The 21,871-nt window shown below is 36.5% G+C and overlaps 10 protein-coding genes across 10 annotated transcripts; 5 read left to right on the forward strand and 5 right to left on the reverse strand.

Annotated features, from left to right (window-relative positions):
* Positions 1 to 82: 82 nt before the first annotated feature.
* Positions 83 to 1,759, reverse strand: FDP41_005452 (uncharacterized protein; the record flags this gene model as incomplete). Its single annotated transcript, XM_044708978.1, has 2 exons — positions 83 to 1,383; positions 1,534 to 1,759. The coding sequence occupies 2 exons, from the start codon at positions 1,757 to 1,759 to the stop codon at positions 83 to 85; spliced, it is 1,527 nt and encodes a 508-aa protein (XP_044560171.1).
* A 344-nt stretch (positions 1,760 to 2,103) lies between these two features.
* FDP41_005453 (uncharacterized protein) lies at positions 2,104 to 5,010 on the forward strand (the record flags this gene model as incomplete). Its single annotated transcript, XM_044708979.1, has 3 exons — positions 2,104 to 2,397; positions 2,466 to 2,902; positions 2,952 to 5,010. The coding sequence occupies 3 exons, from the start codon at positions 2,104 to 2,106 to the stop codon at positions 5,008 to 5,010; spliced, it is 2,790 nt and encodes a 929-aa protein (XP_044560172.1).
* Positions 5,011 to 5,133: 123 nt separating this feature from the next.
* Positions 5,134 to 6,404, forward strand: FDP41_005454 (uncharacterized protein; the record flags this gene model as incomplete). Its single annotated transcript, XM_044708980.1, has 4 exons — positions 5,134 to 5,167; positions 5,390 to 5,628; positions 5,742 to 5,965; positions 6,116 to 6,404. 4 exons carry the CDS (start codon positions 5,134 to 5,136, stop codon positions 6,402 to 6,404), a joined length of 786 nt encoding a protein of 261 aa, XP_044560173.1.
* A 92-nt stretch (positions 6,405 to 6,496) lies between these two features.
* Positions 6,497 to 7,894, reverse strand: FDP41_005455 (uncharacterized protein; the record flags this gene model as incomplete). The annotated part of the gene is made up of 2 exons (XM_044708981.1): positions 6,497 to 7,016; positions 7,191 to 7,894. The coding sequence occupies 2 exons, from the start codon at positions 7,892 to 7,894 to the stop codon at positions 6,497 to 6,499; spliced, it is 1,224 nt and encodes a 407-aa protein (XP_044560174.1).
* A 408-nt stretch (positions 7,895 to 8,302) lies between these two features.
* FDP41_005456 (uncharacterized protein) lies at positions 8,303 to 12,042 on the forward strand (the record flags this gene model as incomplete). Its single annotated transcript, XM_044708982.1, has 3 exons — positions 8,303 to 8,316; positions 8,853 to 9,361; positions 9,611 to 12,042. The coding sequence occupies 3 exons, from the start codon at positions 8,303 to 8,305 to the stop codon at positions 12,040 to 12,042; spliced, it is 2,955 nt and encodes a 984-aa protein (XP_044560175.1).
* A 350-nt stretch (positions 12,043 to 12,392) lies between these two features.
* FDP41_005457 (uncharacterized protein) lies at positions 12,393 to 13,926 on the reverse strand (the record flags this gene model as incomplete). The annotated part of the gene is made up of 5 exons (XM_044708983.1): positions 12,393 to 12,611; positions 12,915 to 13,076; positions 13,177 to 13,184; positions 13,333 to 13,427; positions 13,826 to 13,926. 5 exons carry the CDS (start codon positions 13,924 to 13,926, stop codon positions 12,393 to 12,395), a joined length of 585 nt encoding a protein of 194 aa, XP_044560176.1.
* Positions 13,927 to 14,680: 754 nt separating this feature from the next.
* Positions 14,681 to 16,075, forward strand: FDP41_005458 (uncharacterized protein; the record flags this gene model as incomplete). The annotated part of the gene is made up of 4 exons (XM_044708984.1): positions 14,681 to 14,731; positions 15,120 to 15,158; positions 15,239 to 15,320; positions 15,381 to 16,075. 4 exons carry the CDS (start codon positions 14,681 to 14,683, stop codon positions 16,073 to 16,075), a joined length of 867 nt encoding a protein of 288 aa, XP_044560177.1.
* A 217-nt stretch (positions 16,076 to 16,292) lies between these two features.
* Positions 16,293 to 17,795, reverse strand: FDP41_005459 (uncharacterized protein; the record flags this gene model as incomplete). The annotated part of the gene is made up of 1 exon (XM_044708985.1): positions 16,293 to 17,795. One exon carries the CDS (start codon positions 17,793 to 17,795, stop codon positions 16,293 to 16,295), a length of 1,503 nt encoding a protein of 500 aa, XP_044560178.1.
* Positions 17,796 to 18,236: 441 nt separating this feature from the next.
* On the forward strand, positions 18,237 to 20,746 carry FDP41_005460 (uncharacterized protein; the record flags this gene model as incomplete). Its single annotated transcript, XM_044708987.1, has 2 exons — positions 18,237 to 18,828; positions 18,930 to 20,746. The coding sequence occupies 2 exons, from the start codon at positions 18,237 to 18,239 to the stop codon at positions 20,744 to 20,746; spliced, it is 2,409 nt and encodes an 802-aa protein (XP_044560179.1).
* Positions 20,747 to 20,791: 45 nt separating this feature from the next.
* FDP41_005461 (uncharacterized protein) lies at positions 20,792 to 21,505 on the reverse strand (the record flags this gene model as incomplete). The annotated part of the gene is made up of 1 exon (XM_044708988.1): positions 20,792 to 21,505. One exon carries the CDS (start codon positions 21,503 to 21,505, stop codon positions 20,792 to 20,794), a length of 714 nt encoding a protein of 237 aa, XP_044560180.1.
* Positions 21,506 to 21,871: the final 366 nt, after the last annotated feature.

Raw genomic sequence — 21,871 nt, forward strand, 5'->3', positions numbered from 1 at the left:
GTATTCAATTACAAGCATGAATAATATTCGTCATGCTGGTCCACTATCTGTATCTTTCTACAAACTCGTGTGGTCATTATCCTCAGCATCCTGTGTCTTCAGTTACTCCCAGTTCCAGTTTAACGATTGTCTCAGCGCAAGTTGGGTGAATTCCAACAGTTTCATCAAAATCTTCTTTGGTAGCTCCCATTTTGATGGCGACCGCAAATCCTTGAGTCACCTCGCCAGCATTTGGACCTACATAGTGGAATCCCAAGATTCTTTCATTATCAAGAGAGTTGCAAATTAATTTAGCGAAAGCCTTCACTTCTCTTGCTGGTGGTTCATGTTCCAAAACGTAATATGATTTCTTGTAAATAACAAGATTGTCACCATATCTTTTAACAGCTTCCTCCTCTGTTAGACCGCAACAGCCATATTCTACAGGTGTGAAAACTGTGGTTGGGACCTTTTCATAATCCATTGCCTTTTTGCTCGAGTTAAAGAGACGTTGTGCAAGTAATTTTCCAGCCATAATGGCAACAGGGGTCAATTCTAATCCACCAGATATCACATCTCCAATTGCATAAATGTGCGGCACTGATGATTGTTCGTATTTGTTTACCAAAATCTTTCCGACATTGTCTACCTTAACTCCAACTCTTTCCAAATTGAGAGCCTTAGTAAGAGCATATCTTCCTGTTGCAAACAGAACTGTATCATATTCCTCCGTGTTCTTTTCCTTTGTTTCAACATTAATGTACTCTACGGCTAATCTACCGCTCTCAAGCTTGGTCACAGAAAGTGGTACACATGGCTGATAAAATTTAACGCCATGGTCGCTCATTGTGTTGGCGATCTTATCTGCACATTCTCTGTCAAAACCTCGCAAAGGAACCGAACGAACCATAATACTCGTGTCATAACCAATACCATGCAAAAATCCTCCGCATTCGAGAGCCACATAGGACGCACCAACAACAAGTGTCTTTCCAGGTTCCTTTTGCATGCTGAAAATATCATCGCTAGAAATGCAGTACTCTTTGGCACCTGGAATATCTGGATATGATGGACGACCACCAACAGCAATAACAAATCGTCTTGCTGTGAAAGTTTTACCTGGATCGGAATCATTCTTCTTTCCAACCACAGTATGAGCGTCCACAAAAGTAGCATACATATTGTGGTATGCAATTCCTCTCTTTCTTAAATCTGTTCGATATTTAAAGTTAAGTCCATGAACATGTTCTTGCACCTTTTCAACAAGAGTTTCCCAACTATGCAATGGTTTTCTTTCAACGCCGTGACCAGTGGCAGGCAATTTCCAACCAAAGGCTGCACTGTCTTCAATTCTATCTCCAATGAGAGCAGCTGTGTGCATAAGCTTTTTAGGAATACATCCAACTAACGACATGAAGAACATGTTGAAGGGCGAGAGAATATTTTGTCCAGCAAATATTTGAAAATTGATTCAATATTTGAATAATGATGAGAAGAATGAATTTTGAAAGATTGATCATAAGATATAATTTTCCGTATCATAATAACACATACCATTCACGCATGTACCACCCAATCCCCAAGTAGTTCCTTGTGGTGAAGGTTTAATAAAATCAAACACGGCTACCTTTGCTCCAAGCTGTTGAGCAGCTTTGGCACAGGCAATGCCTCCCGATCCTCCACCGATAACAATCAAATCATAGTCATAACCATGATCCATCTCGGGCTCTTGAGTATCAATGATACCACCATCCTGATGATTACTTGCTGTATCAGTCATGATGATGATCTTCAGCAGCAAAACTATTAAAAGAGTTTTGTTAATACAACGCCAGAGTTTTTGTTGGATTTTTTTAGATGGGAAATTTTAATCAAAATTCGCCTCTATAACGGTGATTGATGTCCAACAGAGAGAAAGGATTCTTGCATGAAAGAGGATGCTTTAATATCTATGAAGAAGAGGAACACAAATCACAGGCGCCATTCATAATATTTGAATTCGACAAATTGTTCTTTCTTTTTGGCACACACCGACATAGGAAGATCCAACTTGTTCAAAAGGGATGACATTGGCTTTGTTTAAATTTGCATTCAAAAAATATTTGAACTTTCTCTCAACACGCAATGATAAGCTCATCATCATCACAGGCTTCTTCTTCGGAGCTTCAGCCCAACTTTGAGAAGGAAGTTATTGATTTGAAACAAAGTCATTATAATAATTCGGAGTATGGGACAAAAGAATACATGAACAAATATTTGGACAGGCAATTTTCTAAAGATTATGGAAGCAGTGCAAAGAATACAAGACTCATGATCAGAGTTTTGCAGCTGGTAATGGCAGAACTTTCAAATGATTCAAATGAAAATGTGAACGATAAATTAGTATTTTTGAAGAAACATTTATATGGGTTGAGCATGGTAAGTATTTAAACAACTGTAATGTACATTTTTCTATTCACTTGAATCTGTTTCTGATGAACTCACAGATTGCTCGAAATATTCCTTTTAGAGGAGCTTTTTCGGATAATGTGGAACTGCTATTGAATTCTATGCAAACTGTTTGCTTATTTATCAAAGATGAGAAGAGCAGTCAACTGTTGACACGTGAAACTACTCTTGTTGCAAAAAAGGAAAGCCAAGATGAAGAGGCTGAGCCATCACTATGGGAGTCTATAAAAATTGAAATTACACGAGTGTTTTTCAGAACAGTACAGAATTATTCAGAAGCGATTGATTTGAAATGTCCTCAATATTACAGAGAATTATTTTTAGATTTTATTTTGGATCAATTAAGGGTTTATGACAAAAGCAGACACACTACAATTCTAATGTGCACAGATTTTTTACGAATTTTCTTTTCAGCAGTGACACACCAAGCCCATGTGAATTCACCAGTATTGCTTTCAACTTGTTTATATTTATTGTAAGTTTGACATACATCGGTTTAATATCGAAACACTTAAATTATACAGCTCATTGGATGTTTGGAGCGAGCCTGAAGAATCAGAGATTATCACTCTAGTTAGCCATATTGCATTAATTTCTCTTCACAAAAGAAATTCTTACTCATCTATTCAGTTTGAACTGCTATCATCGAGCATGTATGATGATGATCAAGATTCAGAGCTAGAAACAGGACCAATTGAAAAGTTGATGAAAGAGGTGTGCGATTTTTCTTCAGTTCCAGTCGAATCTATAGAGAAAGCTCTCAACAAACTGATCGTGAAACTCGAAAAGAGCGCAAAGGAGGTTCAAGAGGAAACATTTGAACATACCTCAATGGCACTAAGTCATCTAGTAACACTTACAAATCCAAAAGCTATTCCATCCTTGAATCAATCGTTGGAAGTTTATTGGAAAATTTTTGAAAGAGTTTTTAAAGTTCTTCAAAATAGAATCAGAACCCTTGTGAACGCTGAAAAAACAAAGACAGGAAGAACTCTAGTATTACATCTATTGAAATCATGCAGAAAACTTCTCCAAAACAATAACTTTGACATATTCCTTGGGGATGATAAATTACATGAAGAAAGAAAACCAGTATTATCAGAATTCTTGGAGCTCATTCAAAATGGATTAATTATTGCAAACAACTCTGGAAAGAAAGTTTTTAGAAAGAAAGTGCAACTTTATGCAAGCAAGCTCATCCGTTGTTTCATGACGTTTTGCTCTGCTAAATATATCGATGAATTTGCACCCAAAAAGATTGAGCAACATCCATGCTTCATTATCAACAATCCTCTTATCGAAGCGATCACTGAAAGAGCGCTGTGGTTTGAAGTTCATGCTGAGTACATCCATTTAATGTCTGAGCATTACGGAGATAGTACTGACGAAAAACTAAAAGACGTAATGGAATGCGTCGTGACTGTTTGCACACAATTTATTTCCAAGGTAAAAGACAATGCAAAGAATGTTCTCAAAGGTCACTCTCTGGGAGGAGGAAGAAACAGACGTCCTAAACGAGATTATGACGACTATGATGATGAAGAGGAGGAAGATTACAGACAAATCAAATTTACAAAGAAAGAAGTTTCAAGAGCTTTTAATGCGTTAACTATCTCTTTGCCAAATGTTGGTAAAGATTTGTTCACCACCCATTACCAAGATATTTGTCAGACAGCATTTTTCTTCATGGAGAAAAGTTTACTCACTGTTGGTGTGGATAGTATTTGCTTGCTTTCAGGTTTGATTAAGGCTATGAAACGATACGATCGGGAGCTTTTGAAAAAGGAAATTCACACTTTTGTCACAAAAGTGTTCCCCTTAATCAAGGGCAATTATAAGGAAGATGAAATCACCATGATGGAAAATAAGGAAGAGGAGGATGGAGACTTTGAAACAGAGATTGCTCTCACTAGCATTGACTTTTATCATACCATCTTTGTGGATTCTGAAATTAGAGAAATTTTGTTGGCGAAATCTCCTAATTTTGTTCACTCTCTCTATACAAATTTGTGTAACTTTGTCAATAAGGAGTGTTCCTACGAATTGGAAAGTCTGGAAAGAGTTGAGCAATCGAAATTGTCCCTTAGAGTTCTTGAAGCAATGGTTTATTCAACCAATCCAGAGGTTACCAAGCTCGTAAAGCCATCAGATATCAAAGGTTTCGTAATTACACATCTCGATGGAATTATTCGATCTTTCAAAACTGACAAAGATTATCACAAAATTGCTAAATATTTGCGAGCTTTGAACCTTTTCTTTAGAGTTCCAGAAAATGAAAAACAAGTGAACAAGTGCGCGACCTTGCTGATTGAATATTTCAATACTCCACAAACTAGTTCAAATTCCAGTGGAGGAAATAAGAAACAAAAGAAAAAGTCACCTACTCCTTCAACAAGTGGAAATGCATCTGCACAACAACAACAAATTGGAAAACAATTCAAGGATTGCTGTCAATACATTGACAACTTGAAAAAAACCCCAAAGACCTTTGATGAAGAAACACCTCTTTTTGTTCGACAAGAATTATCAGCTCAATCTCAAGAATTGATTCAAAAACTCAAACATTGGAAATTAATTCAATAATAATATCATAAATATTTTCCATCACAAGAGATCAAATAAGATTCACCTCCCCTGGATCAAGTCCTTGTTGTTCTTTTTCGCTCGAGAGAAGAAACGGAAATTTAAATTTTCAAAAGGAAAAAAATGAAAATTGAAGGAAAGACTTTTATTGTGACTGGTACGTTTGAGATTACGCTTGATCGCACACACTCATCACTTTAAGATGATGTTTTGAAATATTCTAACAACTTGTTGCCGTGATCATCTTTCATGAATCTTTGGATCCGATTTAATGATGATGACTGACACGATGATGGCGACGATCGTCATTCAATAATATATTAAATTTTCTGATCCATCTCCTCCTTGTTGTTGTTCATCATCACCTCTCACAAAAAAGGTGGTGCCTCTGGTTTGGGAGCAGCCACAGTCCAACATTTAGTTTCTCTCGGAGCTCGAGTGGTCATTTTTGATGTTTTGGATGAAAAGGGAAAACAAATTGAAAGTGAACATCCCGATTCAGTTCTTTATGTTCATGTGGATGTTTGTGATGAAAAGCAAGCTCAACAAGGTATTGATGAATTGGTGAAAAAGTTTGGAAACACTTTGTATGGTGTGATCAATGCTGCTGGAATTGGTGTAAGTTTGAATATGATCGTAGTGTGAGAGTGAAATTTGATCCAACTTGATGATATTTGCATGACATACTTTCAAATGATATGACGGCGTAATTGTTTGCTAATTTTCAATAGGATCCAAGAAGAGTTTACAATCCAAAAAAGGGAGAAGCTCATCCATTGGATGCTTTCAATAGAGTCTTAGCTGTCAATGTTTCTGGAACATTTAACGTTTTGAGACTTGCTGTTGCTCAAATGATGAAACAAAATGCACCACTTTGTGGAAAGGATAAGGAACGTGGTATTATTATTAATACTGCATCCATTGCTGCTTATGAAGGACAAATTGGTCAAGGTATGTGTGATGAGAGTTATATTTGTTAATGTTTGAATATTGTTGCTCATTATTTCCATTCAATGAATGATTTGTGACAATGTTTGCCGAACAGCAAGGTAAGATTGAACTCATGTAGTAGATATTTCCAAATGAATTTCTTCAAATACTCTAGTTATTCTGCAAGTAAGGGTGCTGTTGTTTCCATGACTTTACCAATTGCAAGAGAATTAAGTAGTTACAATATTAGATGTGTCACTATTGCTCCTGGTTTGTTCTTGACTCCAATGTTGATGAGTTTGAGCGACAAGGTGAGAGAATCTCTTGGAAAGCAAGTTCCATTTCCACCTAGATTGGGAGATCCACCAGAATATGCAAAATTGGTTCAATTCTTGATTGAAAACCCAATGATGAATGGAGAGGTTGTCAGATTGGATGGTTCTATTAGAATGAGTTCTCTTTAAAGAAAATTTGAATTTTCAATTACTCATTTCCAATTGCTTGTACTTTCACTGCTTGTAGAAATGATTGTTCTAACAGTTTATTACTGGAAATGTTAATACAAATTATTTTTGTATAAGGAGAATTCTGTTCCAGTTTCTTCTTCTAAAAGTTCCTTAACAGCTTGTTTGACAGGTTTACCCTCATAAAGCATATGATAAATGATATTGACAATTGGACATCTCAATTTGAGCTTTTGACACAATTGATAAGCTGCCTTTGTGGTAGGAACACCCTCTGCAACAGATCCCAACGAATTCAAAATATTTTCCAAAGTTTCACCTTTTCCTAATCGAAAACCGACTGTGAAATTTCTTGACTTCTCTGAGGTACACGTTAAAAACAAATCACCAATACCACTCAAGCCTGACATTGTCAATGGATTGGCACCCATGACATGACCAATTCGAGTGATTTCATGTAATCCTCTTGTTAGAAGAGCTGCACGTGTGTTCATTTGAAAACCAATGCCAGTACAAATTCCGGAAGCAATTGCAATAACGTTTTTCAATGCTCCACAAACCTCGACACCAATTGGGTCGTCAGAGGTGTAAACTCTGAAATATGGACTATGGCTGTTCACAAAAATTGAAAAATTATGAACCAATGGAGTATTTCAAAAGTCAAAATCATGGTCAAAATCATGGTCAAAATCATAGATAATCATGATCGTCAAAATCATGATCAAAACATAATAATTATGGTCACCAGAATATTGTCACTCAACAACTTGAAGAACTCTCACTTACAAAACTCGCTGAGCCCACAATGCACATTCAATATTTTTTGATGCAACTGTGACACACGTGGGCTGCTTCTCACAAATTTCAATGGCAAAAGAAGGTCCACTCAAAAACACACATCGATCAGCAAACTCTGAACCCATTTCTTCCTCAATAATTTCATAGGGAAGTTTCAAACTATCACTTTCAATACCCTTATTAGCAAAGATGCACAAATGTTTGAAAGAAGAAGAAAAAGCATCTAAAAGCACATCCTTAAATTGTTTCAATACTGATCTCATGTGTTGAGTTGGAATGGAAAACAACAATACAGTGTGTTGTTTCAAAATTTCAGAATTAATCTCACAAGTGGCTGTCATATTATCAGGCAATTTAATTTGAGATAAATATTTGGGATTCACCTTTTCATGATTAATAGAATCAACCACTCGTTGATCCCTTGCATAAATAGTAATCCGATCATTCAAATGATGAGCCAAATGATATGCCAATGCCATTCCGAAATTACCTGCACCCAAAACCAAGACTGTATCGACAGGCAACTCTTTGATTTGAGATTTTTCCAAAATAGCCTTTGTTTCAGCAGAGGAAGGAACATTCGATCCCGAAAGTAAGAATGGAACATTTGAATAGGATTCCACTTTATGGAGAGAATTTGATGATGAAATGACTGCTTGATCAAGCATTCGACGATTCTCGAAATTTTTCATTTTTTTGTAATTTTTATGAGATTCCAATATGAAAACGTCAAATTGTAATATTAAAATTTGTCCTTCCTTGTTGAACGTCAAATTATCAATTGTTTGTTGAATGGAATTTCATGAGATTCATTGTTGTTTACATATGGTGATATGAGGAAGAGAGATAAAAAGAAGTGTAGTGAGACGAATGAGGATATCATTGTGTATCGATGATGATGATTGATTCGTTAACACCCATCAATATTATTCAATTGCCTTTCAAACACTCCTCATAACAAGGATGGACAGTGATTGTGTCAATATGTTTTCATTCTTCCAAATTGTAGAGTTCGTTATTTGTGAGTGTTTTCAACGTTTTAAATGCTGTATCCGTTACCCATCACAGCAGCAAGTCACTTGTCATTAAACAGAAAAAAAATGGCAAAGATGAGGTAAGTGTCATGATGAGACACCATTTTGTGTTGTTGTTTAGCGACAACCACCTGTCCGTAACCACGATGAATCATGTCAATATGTTGATGATGATTTGTGTATTCTTTTTCTGCGTTACCATTTGTTGAATCGATGACTCATCACCAAATGGATGATTCACATGAACGTCGGCGATTCAACACTTTACATTATATACTCTCACATTCTCATTCCTCATGATTATTGTATCGTTCTCTTCATCATGATGATTTGTTTTCCTAAAAACAACATGTTCCTTTCACACACTTCATTTCCCTTTCAACTATCATGATGATGAACTCTTGCCAATCATCATACCATTCTCAACAACAACAATTGACCATTCACTCAATGTTTACATTCTCAACAACAACAACAACAACAACAACAACGATATACCATTTCATCCTCCTTTTCGTCATATTCCTTCTCTCTCAACAACGATATAACGACATTTCACACCATATTCATCCTTCTCTCTGAAATCCATATTCCCCTCCTCCTCCTCCTCTAATAGAATGAATTCTTCTTCGTCTTCAAAAACAACAACATCAAAATGGATCATCTCTCTCCTCTTCTGTTGTCTGTGTATCATTTATTCCATTCATGGAGCAACTTTTAAATCATCTGCCACACCTTCTCTCAATCGTAAAGTTTATGGATTTGGTTCCAATGCGAATGGTCAACTTTCACAAAAAGATTATTCTTCACCTTCTCTTGTTGATTCTTTGAAATCATCCACTGTTTCACTTCAATGTATTCAACAATTAGATGATGGTAGTTCAAGTGGTGTTCGAGTGTTTATGGTGGTGAGTGGCGGTGGTGTGAATGGTGGTGACGCTCTCTATGGTTTTGGATCGAGTAATGGTGTGAATTATTTATTGGGATTGAATACTACTCAAAGTTTTAAGACTCCACAATTGATTGGTTCATATTCGAGTGCTATTCGAAGTTTGGCATGTGGTGCTGAACATGTTTTGTTTGTGTTGAATAATACAGCAAGAGATGTTTATGGATTTGGTAACAGTAAGTGTTTTTTTATGGTCCTTTCATCATTATTCATTCACACAAATGGTGATCCTACGATCCTACTACTAATCACACACTCATTTCCTTTACATTTTTTTACGTGACATCACTGATGATAATGACAATTCTGCAAAATGATCAATGAACCATGTGGAATGTCAATATGATGAATCATGTGAATCATGATGTGAAATGTTTTCATTCATTGCCGACGATGTGAAATGTTTCATTGCCAAACACAAATAGACAATTATGAACAATTGGGTTATGGATTTTCCTCACTTAGTGTTCCTACTCTCTTACCAAACGCTGCTCTTCAAAACATTAATGTCGATAAGGTCTTTGCAGTTTATTATTCATCCTTTGTCACTGAAGACACCACCAACAATCTCTATGGTTGGGGAGATAATACTTTTGCAATGATGGGATTTATTGGAAGTCAAATCATCATTTCAAATATAACACTCTTGTCTGGACCACAAACAGGTAACAAATACACGAGTGTGAAAAAAGTGGTTGGATATGGTCGTTCACTTTTTGTTCTCACTACCAATGGACAAGTATTTGCTTCTGGATCTAATGATCAAGGTGTATTGGGTGTCAATAGTACGACCTTCCAAATTCCAACTCCAACTCTTTTGGCTGGTGTCACTGCTCCTGTTTTGGATATTTCCATTTATAGACAAGGTGTATTGGCCACAACCAATGATGGATCTGTTTATTATTGGGGAAATAATGACATGAATGCATTGTGTACCACTCAGACTCCAATGAGTTCAATTCTTCCTGTGAAAATCGATGCATCTCAATTTACACCTGCCTTGACTCAAAACATTGTACAAATTTCTCTCTCGTATCAACATGCCATGTTGTTGGCTCAAGATCAACAAACCATTTATGTCTGTGGAGATAACTCTGAAGGACAACTTGGAATCTCTCCTTTCGTTTCTACTGTGAATGGAGCCAAGTTCAGTAACAATACCACACCAGCCAGCAAATCAGTGGCTTCTATTCTCACTGCTGCTACTAAGAATTCATTTGTCTTGACCACTGATGGTAAACTGTACACAATGGGAACTATTTCTGGAAGTGGTGACACTGTTTACTATACGAGTCCATCTCTCCTTAAAAATATTCCAACAAGTGTTCAATTGGAACATGTTTACACATCGGCAGGATTTGTGTTTGCTACTGAACATGACACTGGTCGAACATGGGCATGGGGTAAAAATAGATCTCCCTATAACTTTATTAATCCAATCATGAATATTGATCAATTCACACCTCGAGTGATTCCTGAATTGAATGGAGTGAATGTGACATTTATTTCGATTGGTTATGGTGTAGTCAGTTCTACAACTCATTCCACAGTTCTCTTTTTATCCAATGACACTCTTTCTGTGTATGCAATGGGATCCAATGCTTTTGGACAATTTGGTAATAATAACAAGACGAATTCCATTCAATTGATTCCAACTCGTAATCAATATGAAAATGGAACGGTCATTATTGATAGTATTAATTGTGGAGCTATTCACACAGTGATGAGAGCTAAAAGAAAATCCTACACAGTTGATCAATACGATTTGTTTGTCATGGGTGGTAACAGTAGAGGTCAAATTGGTTTATTCAATTTTGATGATATTCGTACCACTCCATTGCGTACTTCTCAACAAAATATTAAGCAAGTGACTACTGGTGAGTTCCATACCATTACTGTGAATATTGAAACGAGAGGTGGAGGTGGAAGTGGTGTGAAAACTTACATTACAAAACCTTATGCTGCTGGTGACAACTCGTATGGTCAAATTGGTTTGAATGCATTGCAACAAGTGAGTTCATTCCGTGAAGTTGGAAATCTCGAACAAACATCGAATGGTGTCTTTTATAATATTACACAAATTGATGCTGTTTACACGGGTGGTAGATCTACTTTTATTCTCACAGCAAATGGAACCTATGTGACAGGTGACAATACCTATGGACAACTTGGTTTTGATCCATCTGTGAATGGAACGAAATTCATTGTTCCAGTTCTCAATCCTAATCTTCCATCCAATATTATCAAGATTGCAATTTCAAGACCAACTGGTGGACATGTCGCCATTCTCACTTCCAATGGTGCTGTCTATGTGATGGGTCAAAATGACAAGGGACAATTGGGATTGGGTCACACCAACAATGTCTTCTCTCCAACTCTTCTTTCAGTTCCAAATAATGAACAAGTGATTGATGTGAGCACTGGTGATGATTTCACATTAATCATTACAGGTAACAAACCATGTCCAGGTGATTGTAATTATAAGGGTGTTTGTAATTATGTCTCTGGTTTCTGTAGCTGTGCTTCTGGATTCACTGGATATGATTGTAATTTGTTTGATTGTGTAGATCCAAAATGTAATGGACATGGTACATGTGACACTTCGATTGGTATTTGTAAATGTGACAGTGCTTATTCTGGAATTAGTTGTGAACGAAGAAAATGTCCAAATGATTGTAATGGAAATGGTATGTGTAATACGAAGGATGGTGTTTGTACCTGTTTTGCTGGTTTCACTTCCAAAGTGGATTGTTCAACACCTGATCGAGCTGGAATAAGTGTTTTTGATTGGCGATCGTTTGTGACATTGGTTGTCATTGCCTTGTCTGTGGTGATGCTTGTTGTGAAGAGAATGTAAAAAAGAACTTTGAGTGTGTGTGCGATTTGGTAACTGCAGTTACTACCACTCGCAATCCACAATCTCCTCATTGTTGTTATTCCCTTGAAGGAAATCATTCGTCCCACATGAAGTTTGTGTTTCTGTAACGGAATGGGACATTTTTGTATATCTATAGATCATCAATATATATTTGTTTGTTCATTCATCGTCTTTAACGATCTCTTTAACACATTTTTCAATTCAATATTGAGACGAGATTCTGTGTATTCGAATCAACACCATCTTTGAGCCATTTGGTGTTTTGACATGATGTGACATTAGGTTCAGATAATCATCCTAATGATGAGACTCTTATTTCAACATTTATTTTAGAGTAAAATACAAGACTTCTTCTCTGGTTTCTCCTTATTAGTAGTATTTACAGGTTTTGTTTTCTCCATTTGCTTTAGAATGGTTTTGACAAGCTTCTGGAAAGCCTCGTCCACATTGGTTCGTGTTTTGGCACTTGTTTCAATAAATTCAATTTTCCATTTTGCACAAATATCTTCTGCTTGTTGACGTGAAACTGCTCTCTTTTCAGGAGGAAGCTGTATCAATGATGAAGGTGTACAAGATGAACAATTATTATTGACAATTAAATCGAGATAACACATAAAAATGGAAATGGATGGATTAAAAATAATTGTGAACAAATAAAGATGAATGGACACCATAAAAAGAATGTCATTCAGTATCATGCGATCACACGAGTTCATAATCGTCGATTCAAATTTGGATCATGAGGTTCGTGACCACCAACCAATGTTACAATAATAAAATTATCAAATATTAATATTATATTCAATCATTCAATCTCAATATTTTCACAATTCATCTCTTAAAACACTTACATCAATCTTATTTCCAACCAAAATAATTGGAGGGTAATCACAATCTTTGCTTCTTACAATTTGTTTATGGAATTCATTTAAATCCTCAAAAGTCTTTGGTTTTGAAATGTCAAAAACTAGTAAAAATCCATCCGCTGTTCTCATGTATTCATCCCTCAATGCCTATTTTGTAAAGTCATGAAATGTTTGATAGTTTCATCATGTAGTGATCAATAGAAGGTTTAAGAACAAGATTTTGTTGACAATTAGTTCAACAACGAACCTTATATTCTGTTGTTGAATTGAAAATATTCACACAAATTCGATATCAAATTTGATTGATCATCATTCACCATTTCAGGTGAGGTATTTAAGAATTCATCATTATAATAATAAATATTATGAATATTATGAATTACTAATAATTACTAATACAAACCATCTTGTCCTGCTGTATCCAAAATGTCTAATTGCACAACTGTGTTATTCACTTTAAGCGACTTTTGATAACTGTCCTCAATAGTAGGGTCCCATCTGATGATCAGATGTGGTCCAACATTGTGATTTTGTTTATGATGATGTTGATCAAAATAAGATGATGATAATGGATGAATTCATGAAATGTGAAAAAACAGTCATGTTGCCATAAATGTAAGACACGTCAAGGAAACAACAACATGAAGAGAATAGAAGTGGTCATTGTCGTCATTATAGTTGTTTCAAATCGATTGGAAACAGTACAAATAATACATGTGAATGAAAGGTCACAACATGTGATGATGGTCGAAAGAATACATTCGCAATTCCATTTTCATCCATGGATCACAATCACAAGTGTCAACAATAATTATTTACAATAATAACAATAATAATAATAATAACAGAGTCAATAATCATCATCATCATGTGATAATGATCACTTTTAAACTTACGCTTCTACAAATTGATTTTGAACAAATTGAATGGTGAGACATGACTTTCCCACGGCACCTGCTCCACAAACAGCAACTTTTATATTTTGTACAGATGACATTTAGAGAGTTCAATGTGATGAGGATGATGAAGATTGGTGATGATGATGAAAAAGAATTTGAAAAAGAATTTGAAAAAGAATTTGAAAAATTTTTCTTGTGAATCTCGTCAATAATGGAATGACAAATATATCGATGTGATGATGAATATTTCTTTTGTTGAAAAAACTCTTGTTGTTGTTGTCAAATCACACACAACCAATGAAATCAAAAATTGTTGTTGTTGAAGAGGGAATATCAATTGTTTTTTTTAACGGCCACACAATGACAGGTCAATGGCTAGCGGTGATGACGGGATTGACAAGTGTCAAACTGACAGTCAAAAATTGGCAAGGGTTTTTTTATGATTCAATTGCTTTGGGGTTGTTGAACTTGGAAATAAGATTGTGAGTTTACAAACAAGGAGCCAAGTTCCGGGAACAAAGGATACACATCTTCAGAGCAAAAACCAAAGCTATCTTGTTCTTCAAAAGGATGAGAAGAATTCATTCCTTCTTCTTGAGTCCACAAGAATGGAAAGTGATGAAACTAATTTTGAGTTGAAAATAAACGCATATAGTCGATACAATCATGATATGGATTCAAATTCTGAAATTATTGTCCATCTCATATGAAACACACTTGAAAATAACTGATGATGAACAAGTTTGGTAATTTATTGGTTTTTGTGAGCCTTCGATCTGTAGAGTGATGAAAAAATTGGCGGTAAAACCTGTCAAGACCGATTTCGGCAATGACTTTCTTTTCTCGATCAAAATGATGGAGAAAGGCCTTTGGGTCTCGTGTCAGTATAGGGTTTTCATCGAGGTGTGTACGAGGTGTGCACGTGTGGGTTCCTCACTCTCTCGCAGCTGTCAGTTCTCTCTTATTGGATTGTTGCGTAATTTTCTGAAGGTGAGACAACTGTTGTTGAGACAACAATAGCAATAAGGAAATTTATCTAAAATAACATGTTCAATGGAACCAATAGCAAATGGAGCTGATCTTTGACAATTATTCTGTTGTTGATCATCTCAACCACTCAACTACAAACAAATACATGGAGAGAGAGATGACATGGTCTCACTCTTTATTGATGTCGTATCGGCCTCACACTTTTAATACTTGAAAGTAAAGCAGCGGACAAGGAATCGTAGTTTTCGATGACGAAGAGGTTTACAATCGGTTTGCCAACCCAATGATTGGATGAGCAAAGCCAAAAAATACAAAAAAAAATACAGCACGACCCACAAAGGTAAATACCTAACGCAAATCTCTCTCAAGTTCACATTTATACAATTCTCATCATCATTAAACAACCATCATCATCTACAGCGATCCAAAATGAGCGAAACTGAATCAAGAGAAGATAACGTTTTCATGGCCAAGCTTGCTGAACAAGCTGAAAGATATGATGGTGAGTACTTTACAATAATAACAACAACATGTGTCTAATCATCATTATCGGCTCTTGTAGAAATGGTCCAAAGTATGAAGAAGGTTGCCCAATTGGATGTTGAATTGACTGTTGAGGAAAGAAACCTCTTGTCTGTTGCATACAAAAACGTTATTGGTTCCAGACGTGCTTCATGGAGAATCATCAACTCCATTGAACAAAAGGAGGAAAGCAAGGGAAATTTACATCATGTTGAAAAGATCAAGAAATACAGAGGCAAGGTTGAGAGAGAATTAACCGATATCTGTAACGATATTTTGTCAATCTTGGATCAACACTTGATCCCATCTAGCCAATCTGATGAATCAAAAGTTTTCCACTACAAGATGAAGGGTGATTATCACAGATACCTTGCTGAATTCACTACTGGTGACTCCAGAAAGGAAGCAGCCAACAATTCTTTGGAGGCCTACAACACCGCAACAAAGATTGCTAAGGAACTCCAAACTACTCACCCAATTCGTTTAGGTTTGGCCCTCAACTTTTCTGTTTTCTATTATGAAATTTTGAACTCACCTCAAAGTGCTTGCCAATTGGCAAAGAAGGCCTTTGATGATGCTATTGCTGAATTGGATAGTCTCACCGAGGAATCATACAAGGATTCTACTCTCATTCTTCAATTGTTGAGAGACAACTTGACTTTGTGGACTTCTGATATGCAAGAGGAGAAGAACGACGGTTCTAAAGTGGAAGATGTCGAAGGAGATGACCAATAAATCCCGTATATTGTAACATTGCCGAACAGAACACTTCATTTCATAGTATGATTTGAAATAAACTTGTGATATTGTTAATCGACGATCAAGTTGAGTCTCGATTGATCAATTTAAACTCGGAAACGGATGACGCAGTAACAGTAAGTACTAACCTGAGAGCAAGATGTAGATTCAATGATAATCAAAAACAAGACATAATTTCTCCACTTTGGTTCTTTTATTTCTTTTGGCTGGAGTTGCTTCTGTCTCTATTGGCTAAAGCAGCAAAGCCACCAGATGATCGGTTGGCTGTTTGGTTGTTTGGCTGTAGTTGTTGTGGTTGTTGAGGCCTATTGCTCAACCCAAATGGGTCGTTGGGGTCAACATGATCCGAGCCTCCGTAAGGATTGTATGGAGGAGTGTATGGATTATTGTTGTATTGAGGCGTTGTTGAAGGATACATTGGAGGAATGTTTCCAGCTTGAATATTTAATCTTCCAAATTCTCTCTCCATTGAATCGGAGTAAGGGTTGTTGTTTAGTGTATAAGGAGATGGATTGTTGACAATGGGAGGTAATCGTTGTTGTGGCTGCACTGGTGTTGATGTTGTCAACCCAAAAAGATCGTCCAAAGAAAGCGGAGTTGTTGATGAACTGTTTCCAGTGGATACCTTATTAACACCTCCAATATTGCTGCTGGTGTTTAAATTGCTTGCTGTGACATTACTATTAACTTGTTGCTGAGGTGGAGTTGGTTGTACAGATGATCCAAGAAAATCATCCAAAGTGAGAGACTTGTTTTGATTGGATGGAGTGTTTGTTCTATTAACGTTTCTGTTTGCCAATGATCCGAATCCACTTGAGCCGCTAACAGCTGCAGTTGAAGATGTATTGACATTTGGTGACAAAGGAGGGGCAGATGAGGTGTTGAGAACCTGTGAAAGCTTTGGATTCTCCTTCTTGCCAGTTTTCATAAACTTTTCGAATGATTGAAGAGAGTCACTTAATGCTTCGTTAACTTCCAACAGTTTCAAAAGAACATCTTCTGGAGGAATAGTTTCGATTAATGAAATTATTCTTCTCTGCATTTCCTCGCAATTAACTTTGAGTTGAAGAGCAGTGTCATCTTGTTTCAATTCGTTTGGTGAAGAAGCAGCAGAAACTAGCTCTCCTAATAAATTAATATTTTCTTTGACAATGGTCAAATCAGAATCTAATTTTTCTTGATAGGTAGACAGCTTGCTCGAGGGTTGATTTGTATTTCCTCTGAAAGGAGGAGGCTGTCTTGTTGTTGAAGAAGTCAAAGGCTGTTGTGGGGAGGATGCAATTCCGATTGGAGGTGAAGAGGATGGGCTCGATGATGGGAATTGTGTAAGCTGATTTTCTTTTATCACCTCATTGGCTTTCTCTTTGACATCAGTTGATCTTCCTTGTGTTAATCCATGCACAATATTTACAAATTCAGATCTTAAAAAACACTTCTTTACGTAATCATTGGTATTCTTCAGAATGGCATCCGAAAGAGTGAGAGAGTAAATAACAACAATCGGATTTGGATCTTTGAGTCTTGCTAACAAAATAGGAAGTACTTGTTTGGTGTAATCATCTGGGTTTTGGCATAAAAGATCTGAAATTTGCATAATAGAATCCCAATCATCGGTTTGGTTTTTGGGATTTGTTGCATTCATTACAAGCCGATTAAAATCGGGTCCCATTTGATAGGCATTGTTGTATGAGGTCATATTGGTGTTGGATCAATGATGATACAATGATAAATACAACAAAACAATAAACTGTGCGATCAGATGGCTGCCTAAAAGAACGTTGGTGATGACGATGATGAGTTTAATTTGGAAGGCGAATCTTTCACGTGTTGACCAATGAGAGTTTGATCAAGCAATTTTTTTGATGGAGAGCTATTTTTTGATGGGACAAGGAAAATTAAGGAGATGATTTTGTCCTTAGTAGAGAGTCTTTTCAAGTCAATTCAACTGGCTCCTTTGAATGTTTATGATGAAACAAAAGGATTATTAATAGAAAGAAATAAGAGTTCACACCCCTCTCCTTTGTTGGGTCAGCCATGAACAACCAACAACAATCATTATTCAAAAGTATTCTTATTAATGAAAAAGAGCCCATGAGGGTGTTACGTCATACGTTCAATTTAAAACAAAAAAACAAAAATGAGCGCTTCCTCCACTCTGAAAAACCTCGGGGACAGCATCACTTCGGGAGCCTCTCAAATTGGTTCCTCCATCAGTAAAACCATGAGCTCGGTCGGCTCTCTCATGAAAACATCAAAGACCACAAACATTCCGGATAAGAAGGGTGAAATTCAGGAGCTAAAACAATTATTATCAGATCCAACAATTGATAATGACCAAACAAAAAAGAGAGAAGTACTCCAACGTGTGATTGGATTCACAACAATGGGATTAGATACCAGCAAATTGTTTGACAGAATGATCATGGGTGTAAACACAAAGGACATTGTGCAGAAGAAAATGATATATCAGTACATTACCCACTATGCCAGACAAAATGCCGATTTGGCTATTCTCGTCATTAACACTCTCGCAAGAGACTGTAGAGATGAAAGTCCAATCGTTCGTGGATTGGCATTGCGTTCCTTGAGCAGTTTGAGAATTTCTAAACTAACGGAACATCTCGTTCCACTCATCAAAGAAGGGTTGAACGACCCTAGCCCATACGTTAGACGTGCTGCTGTTGTGAGCGTATCTAAGTTGTTCAAGATTGCTCCCCAAATAGTAAAGGGTAAGTTGATGAATGAATTATTCGATCGGATGATTGTAATGGCTTATAACTATCTATATGATGTATTGCCTGATACTTGTCATTATCCTTGTAAAAATTAGTTGAAAAATTCGATGATAGAATGTATGATATGATTCAAGATAAGGACGCTCAAGTAATTGTAAACTCTATTCGTACACTGAACGAAATTGAAGAATCAGGTGTTATTGTATCTAAAAAGATGGTGTATCATCTCCTTAATAAGCTATCAGAATATACTGAATGGCAACTCACTGAGGTCGTTTCACTTTTGCTCAAATATAAACCAGAGAGTAATGACGAAATATTTGATATCATGAACTTGCTTGATGACAAATTAGAAATTTCAAATGCATCTGTGGTTATGTCTATCACAAACTTGTTCTTACATTACACTCAAAATATGCCAAAGAATCACATTAGAGTGTATTCTAGATTGAGAGATCCATTATTACTTTTATTTGCTACCTCAAGTCCTGAGCTTGCTTACACAATTTTGCAGCATTTGAAGTTCATGATGACAAGAAGTCCTCACGTATTCCAGCCATATTTCAAGGACTTTTACATCAAGTACAACGATCCTTCGTATTTGAAAGAGCTGAAACTAGAGGTTTTAACTCTTTTAGCTAATGAGAAAAATGTACAAGAGATTATGAGCGAACTGAGTTATTATGTGTCTTTGGGTGATAATACTGTTTCCACATCTAAAAAGGCTATTCGAGCTTTGGGAGAAATTGCTGTAAAAGTGACATATGCAACTGACGAATCATTGACACATCTTCTTGAATTTTTGGATACTGGTATAGTTCACATTATCAGCGAGACAACGATAGTATTGAAAGATATTTTGCGTAAATATAACGATGTTGAGTTCTGTAAGGTGTGTCTGCCTTCTATCACCAGACATTGGAGAACTATTGAAGATCCAGAAGCTCTTTCCTCATTTGTTTGGATGTTGGGAGAGTTTGGAAAAGATGCTATACTTCCAGCTGCTCCATACATCTTGGAGAATTTTATTGATAACTTTTCTACTTACCACTACAGCGTGAGAAATCAAATTTTGACTAGCGCCATGAAACTATTCTTTTTGAGAGCTCCAGAAATGGTCGCAATGTTAGGAAGACTTTTCGAAGTTGCTGTGAACGATACCTCCCATGCAGATGTACACGATAGAGCCCTGTTTTATTATCGATTGCTTTCTGCCAATGTCGATTTAGCAAAAAGCGTAGTGATGACAAAGAAGGATGTGGTAACAAAATTCGCAGAAGAGGAATCTGTAGAATTCCGTGATCGTTTGTTTTCAGAATTTAACACCCTTTCCATCATTTATGGAAAACCAAGTGAAAGATTTATTGTCAAAGATGTTGAAGTGCTTGGACAAGCAATTGATGATGAAGATAGTGATGATGAAGGTGAACTACATCATGAAGAAGCGGTTGGGGAAGAGGAAGTTGAAGAAGAGGAAGAAGAAGAAGAAATGAAAAAGGCAAACGAAGAAAGATTGCTGGATGATGATCTAGATTACGAAGACACAAATAATGTTCCAATTGTTATGCCACCTGCTTTGACACCTGCAGAGTACCAGCAAAAGTGGAAGTCTTCTGACTTTGTGAATTCGGCAAGACCCTATTCTTTCTCTTTCAATGAAGGACGACCAAGTGCCGCAGAAATCGAAGAAAAGTTAAGAGAGAACAATATTTTGACAATGGCAAGTAACGTGAAGAATGAGCCACACATGTTCTATTTCTATACTCAAACATCAGACTTACACTACATTTTAATTGAATGCAAGATGTTTCAGGATGGCAAGGTAGCTGCAACATTCAGATCAAGTGACGCCTCCAAATTACAGCAATTCGCAGTTGACTTTGAATTTATTGTTTCTGAGATTCAAGTGTAATTTACGAAAATAATTAAACTGTATTTACAAGATAACAGGGTCATTCTACATCTTTTGTGATTTTCTTTGTAAAACTTCCTTTTCATTTGCTGCTGTTTGTACGTTGAATGATTCACCACATCCACAGGTACCAATTGCATTTGGATTATTGAAAACAAACTTGGCGAAAACCTCGTTTTCTTCGTAATCCATTACTGTTCCTATTACATTCATTACTGCACTTGGCTGAATGACTAATCGTACACCCTTGTCTTCCACTATTTCAGCAAGTTTGGGTATTTCAGTTTCCTGTGTGATATAGTCGAATGTCCATGATAATCCATTACAGCCTCTCTTTTTTAATCCAATCAAAATACCAAGAGCACCAGGTCGTTTCGACATTAAGTATTTTAATCTATCTGCAGCCCTATCAGTAAGAGTCATAACTTGTTTAGGCTTGGTTTGTTTTCTACTCTTTTTAGCAGGAGTAGAACTGTTACTAGATGACTTGTTATCGGTCAAAACTTGTGGTGGCACTGCCGATGACAAAGTTGAAGCGTGTGCACTTTGATTCATCATTTCAGATACAAAATTAACGCTGTAACTCCGCCTCCAACCCTGTTCAGTTTTTACATCACTCCGATGATTTGAAATTTGATTTCTACAAGAATTAGTATGATTTAAAATTTGGATAGGAATTGAACGCAGCGTGGTTGTGAAGAGATGGTTACCACATGCTGAACTGCATACGCCGGCGGATGCTAGGAAGGTTTTGAGCATTTTTTTTGGGATTTGTATTTTGAATGAGCCTAAATTTGGGATGAGGTGAGTGGAGAAAGAATCTCAAGTACAAATGGGAGCACAAATGGCACAATTTCGCGCGTTTTGATCGTGCTTTAAGAATTATCTGATTCCTTTATTAATAGTTATTAAATATTACCAAACAGAGAGTGCACTTTTGCTTCATTTGTTGATTGGCTGATAGCCAAGTACTAGTTTTTAGAATATTCGTTTGACCTTGGGATGGTTTGTTCTCTTTTTAATTTTACCTCATCAGAAGGTCACCAAAAACGGTGTGAATCATTTCTGTTGGCTGCCAAACATCATGTTTTTTGGTTCATTTGGTTTACACATGCATTCGGCAGT

The sequence above is a fragment of the Naegleria fowleri genome, assembly GCF_008403515.1.
Source record: "Naegleria fowleri strain ATCC 30894 chromosome Unknown tig44, whole genome shotgun sequence".
Taxonomy (NCBI): domain Eukaryota; phylum Heterolobosea; class Eutetramitea; order Acrasida; family Naegleriidae; genus Naegleria; species Naegleria fowleri.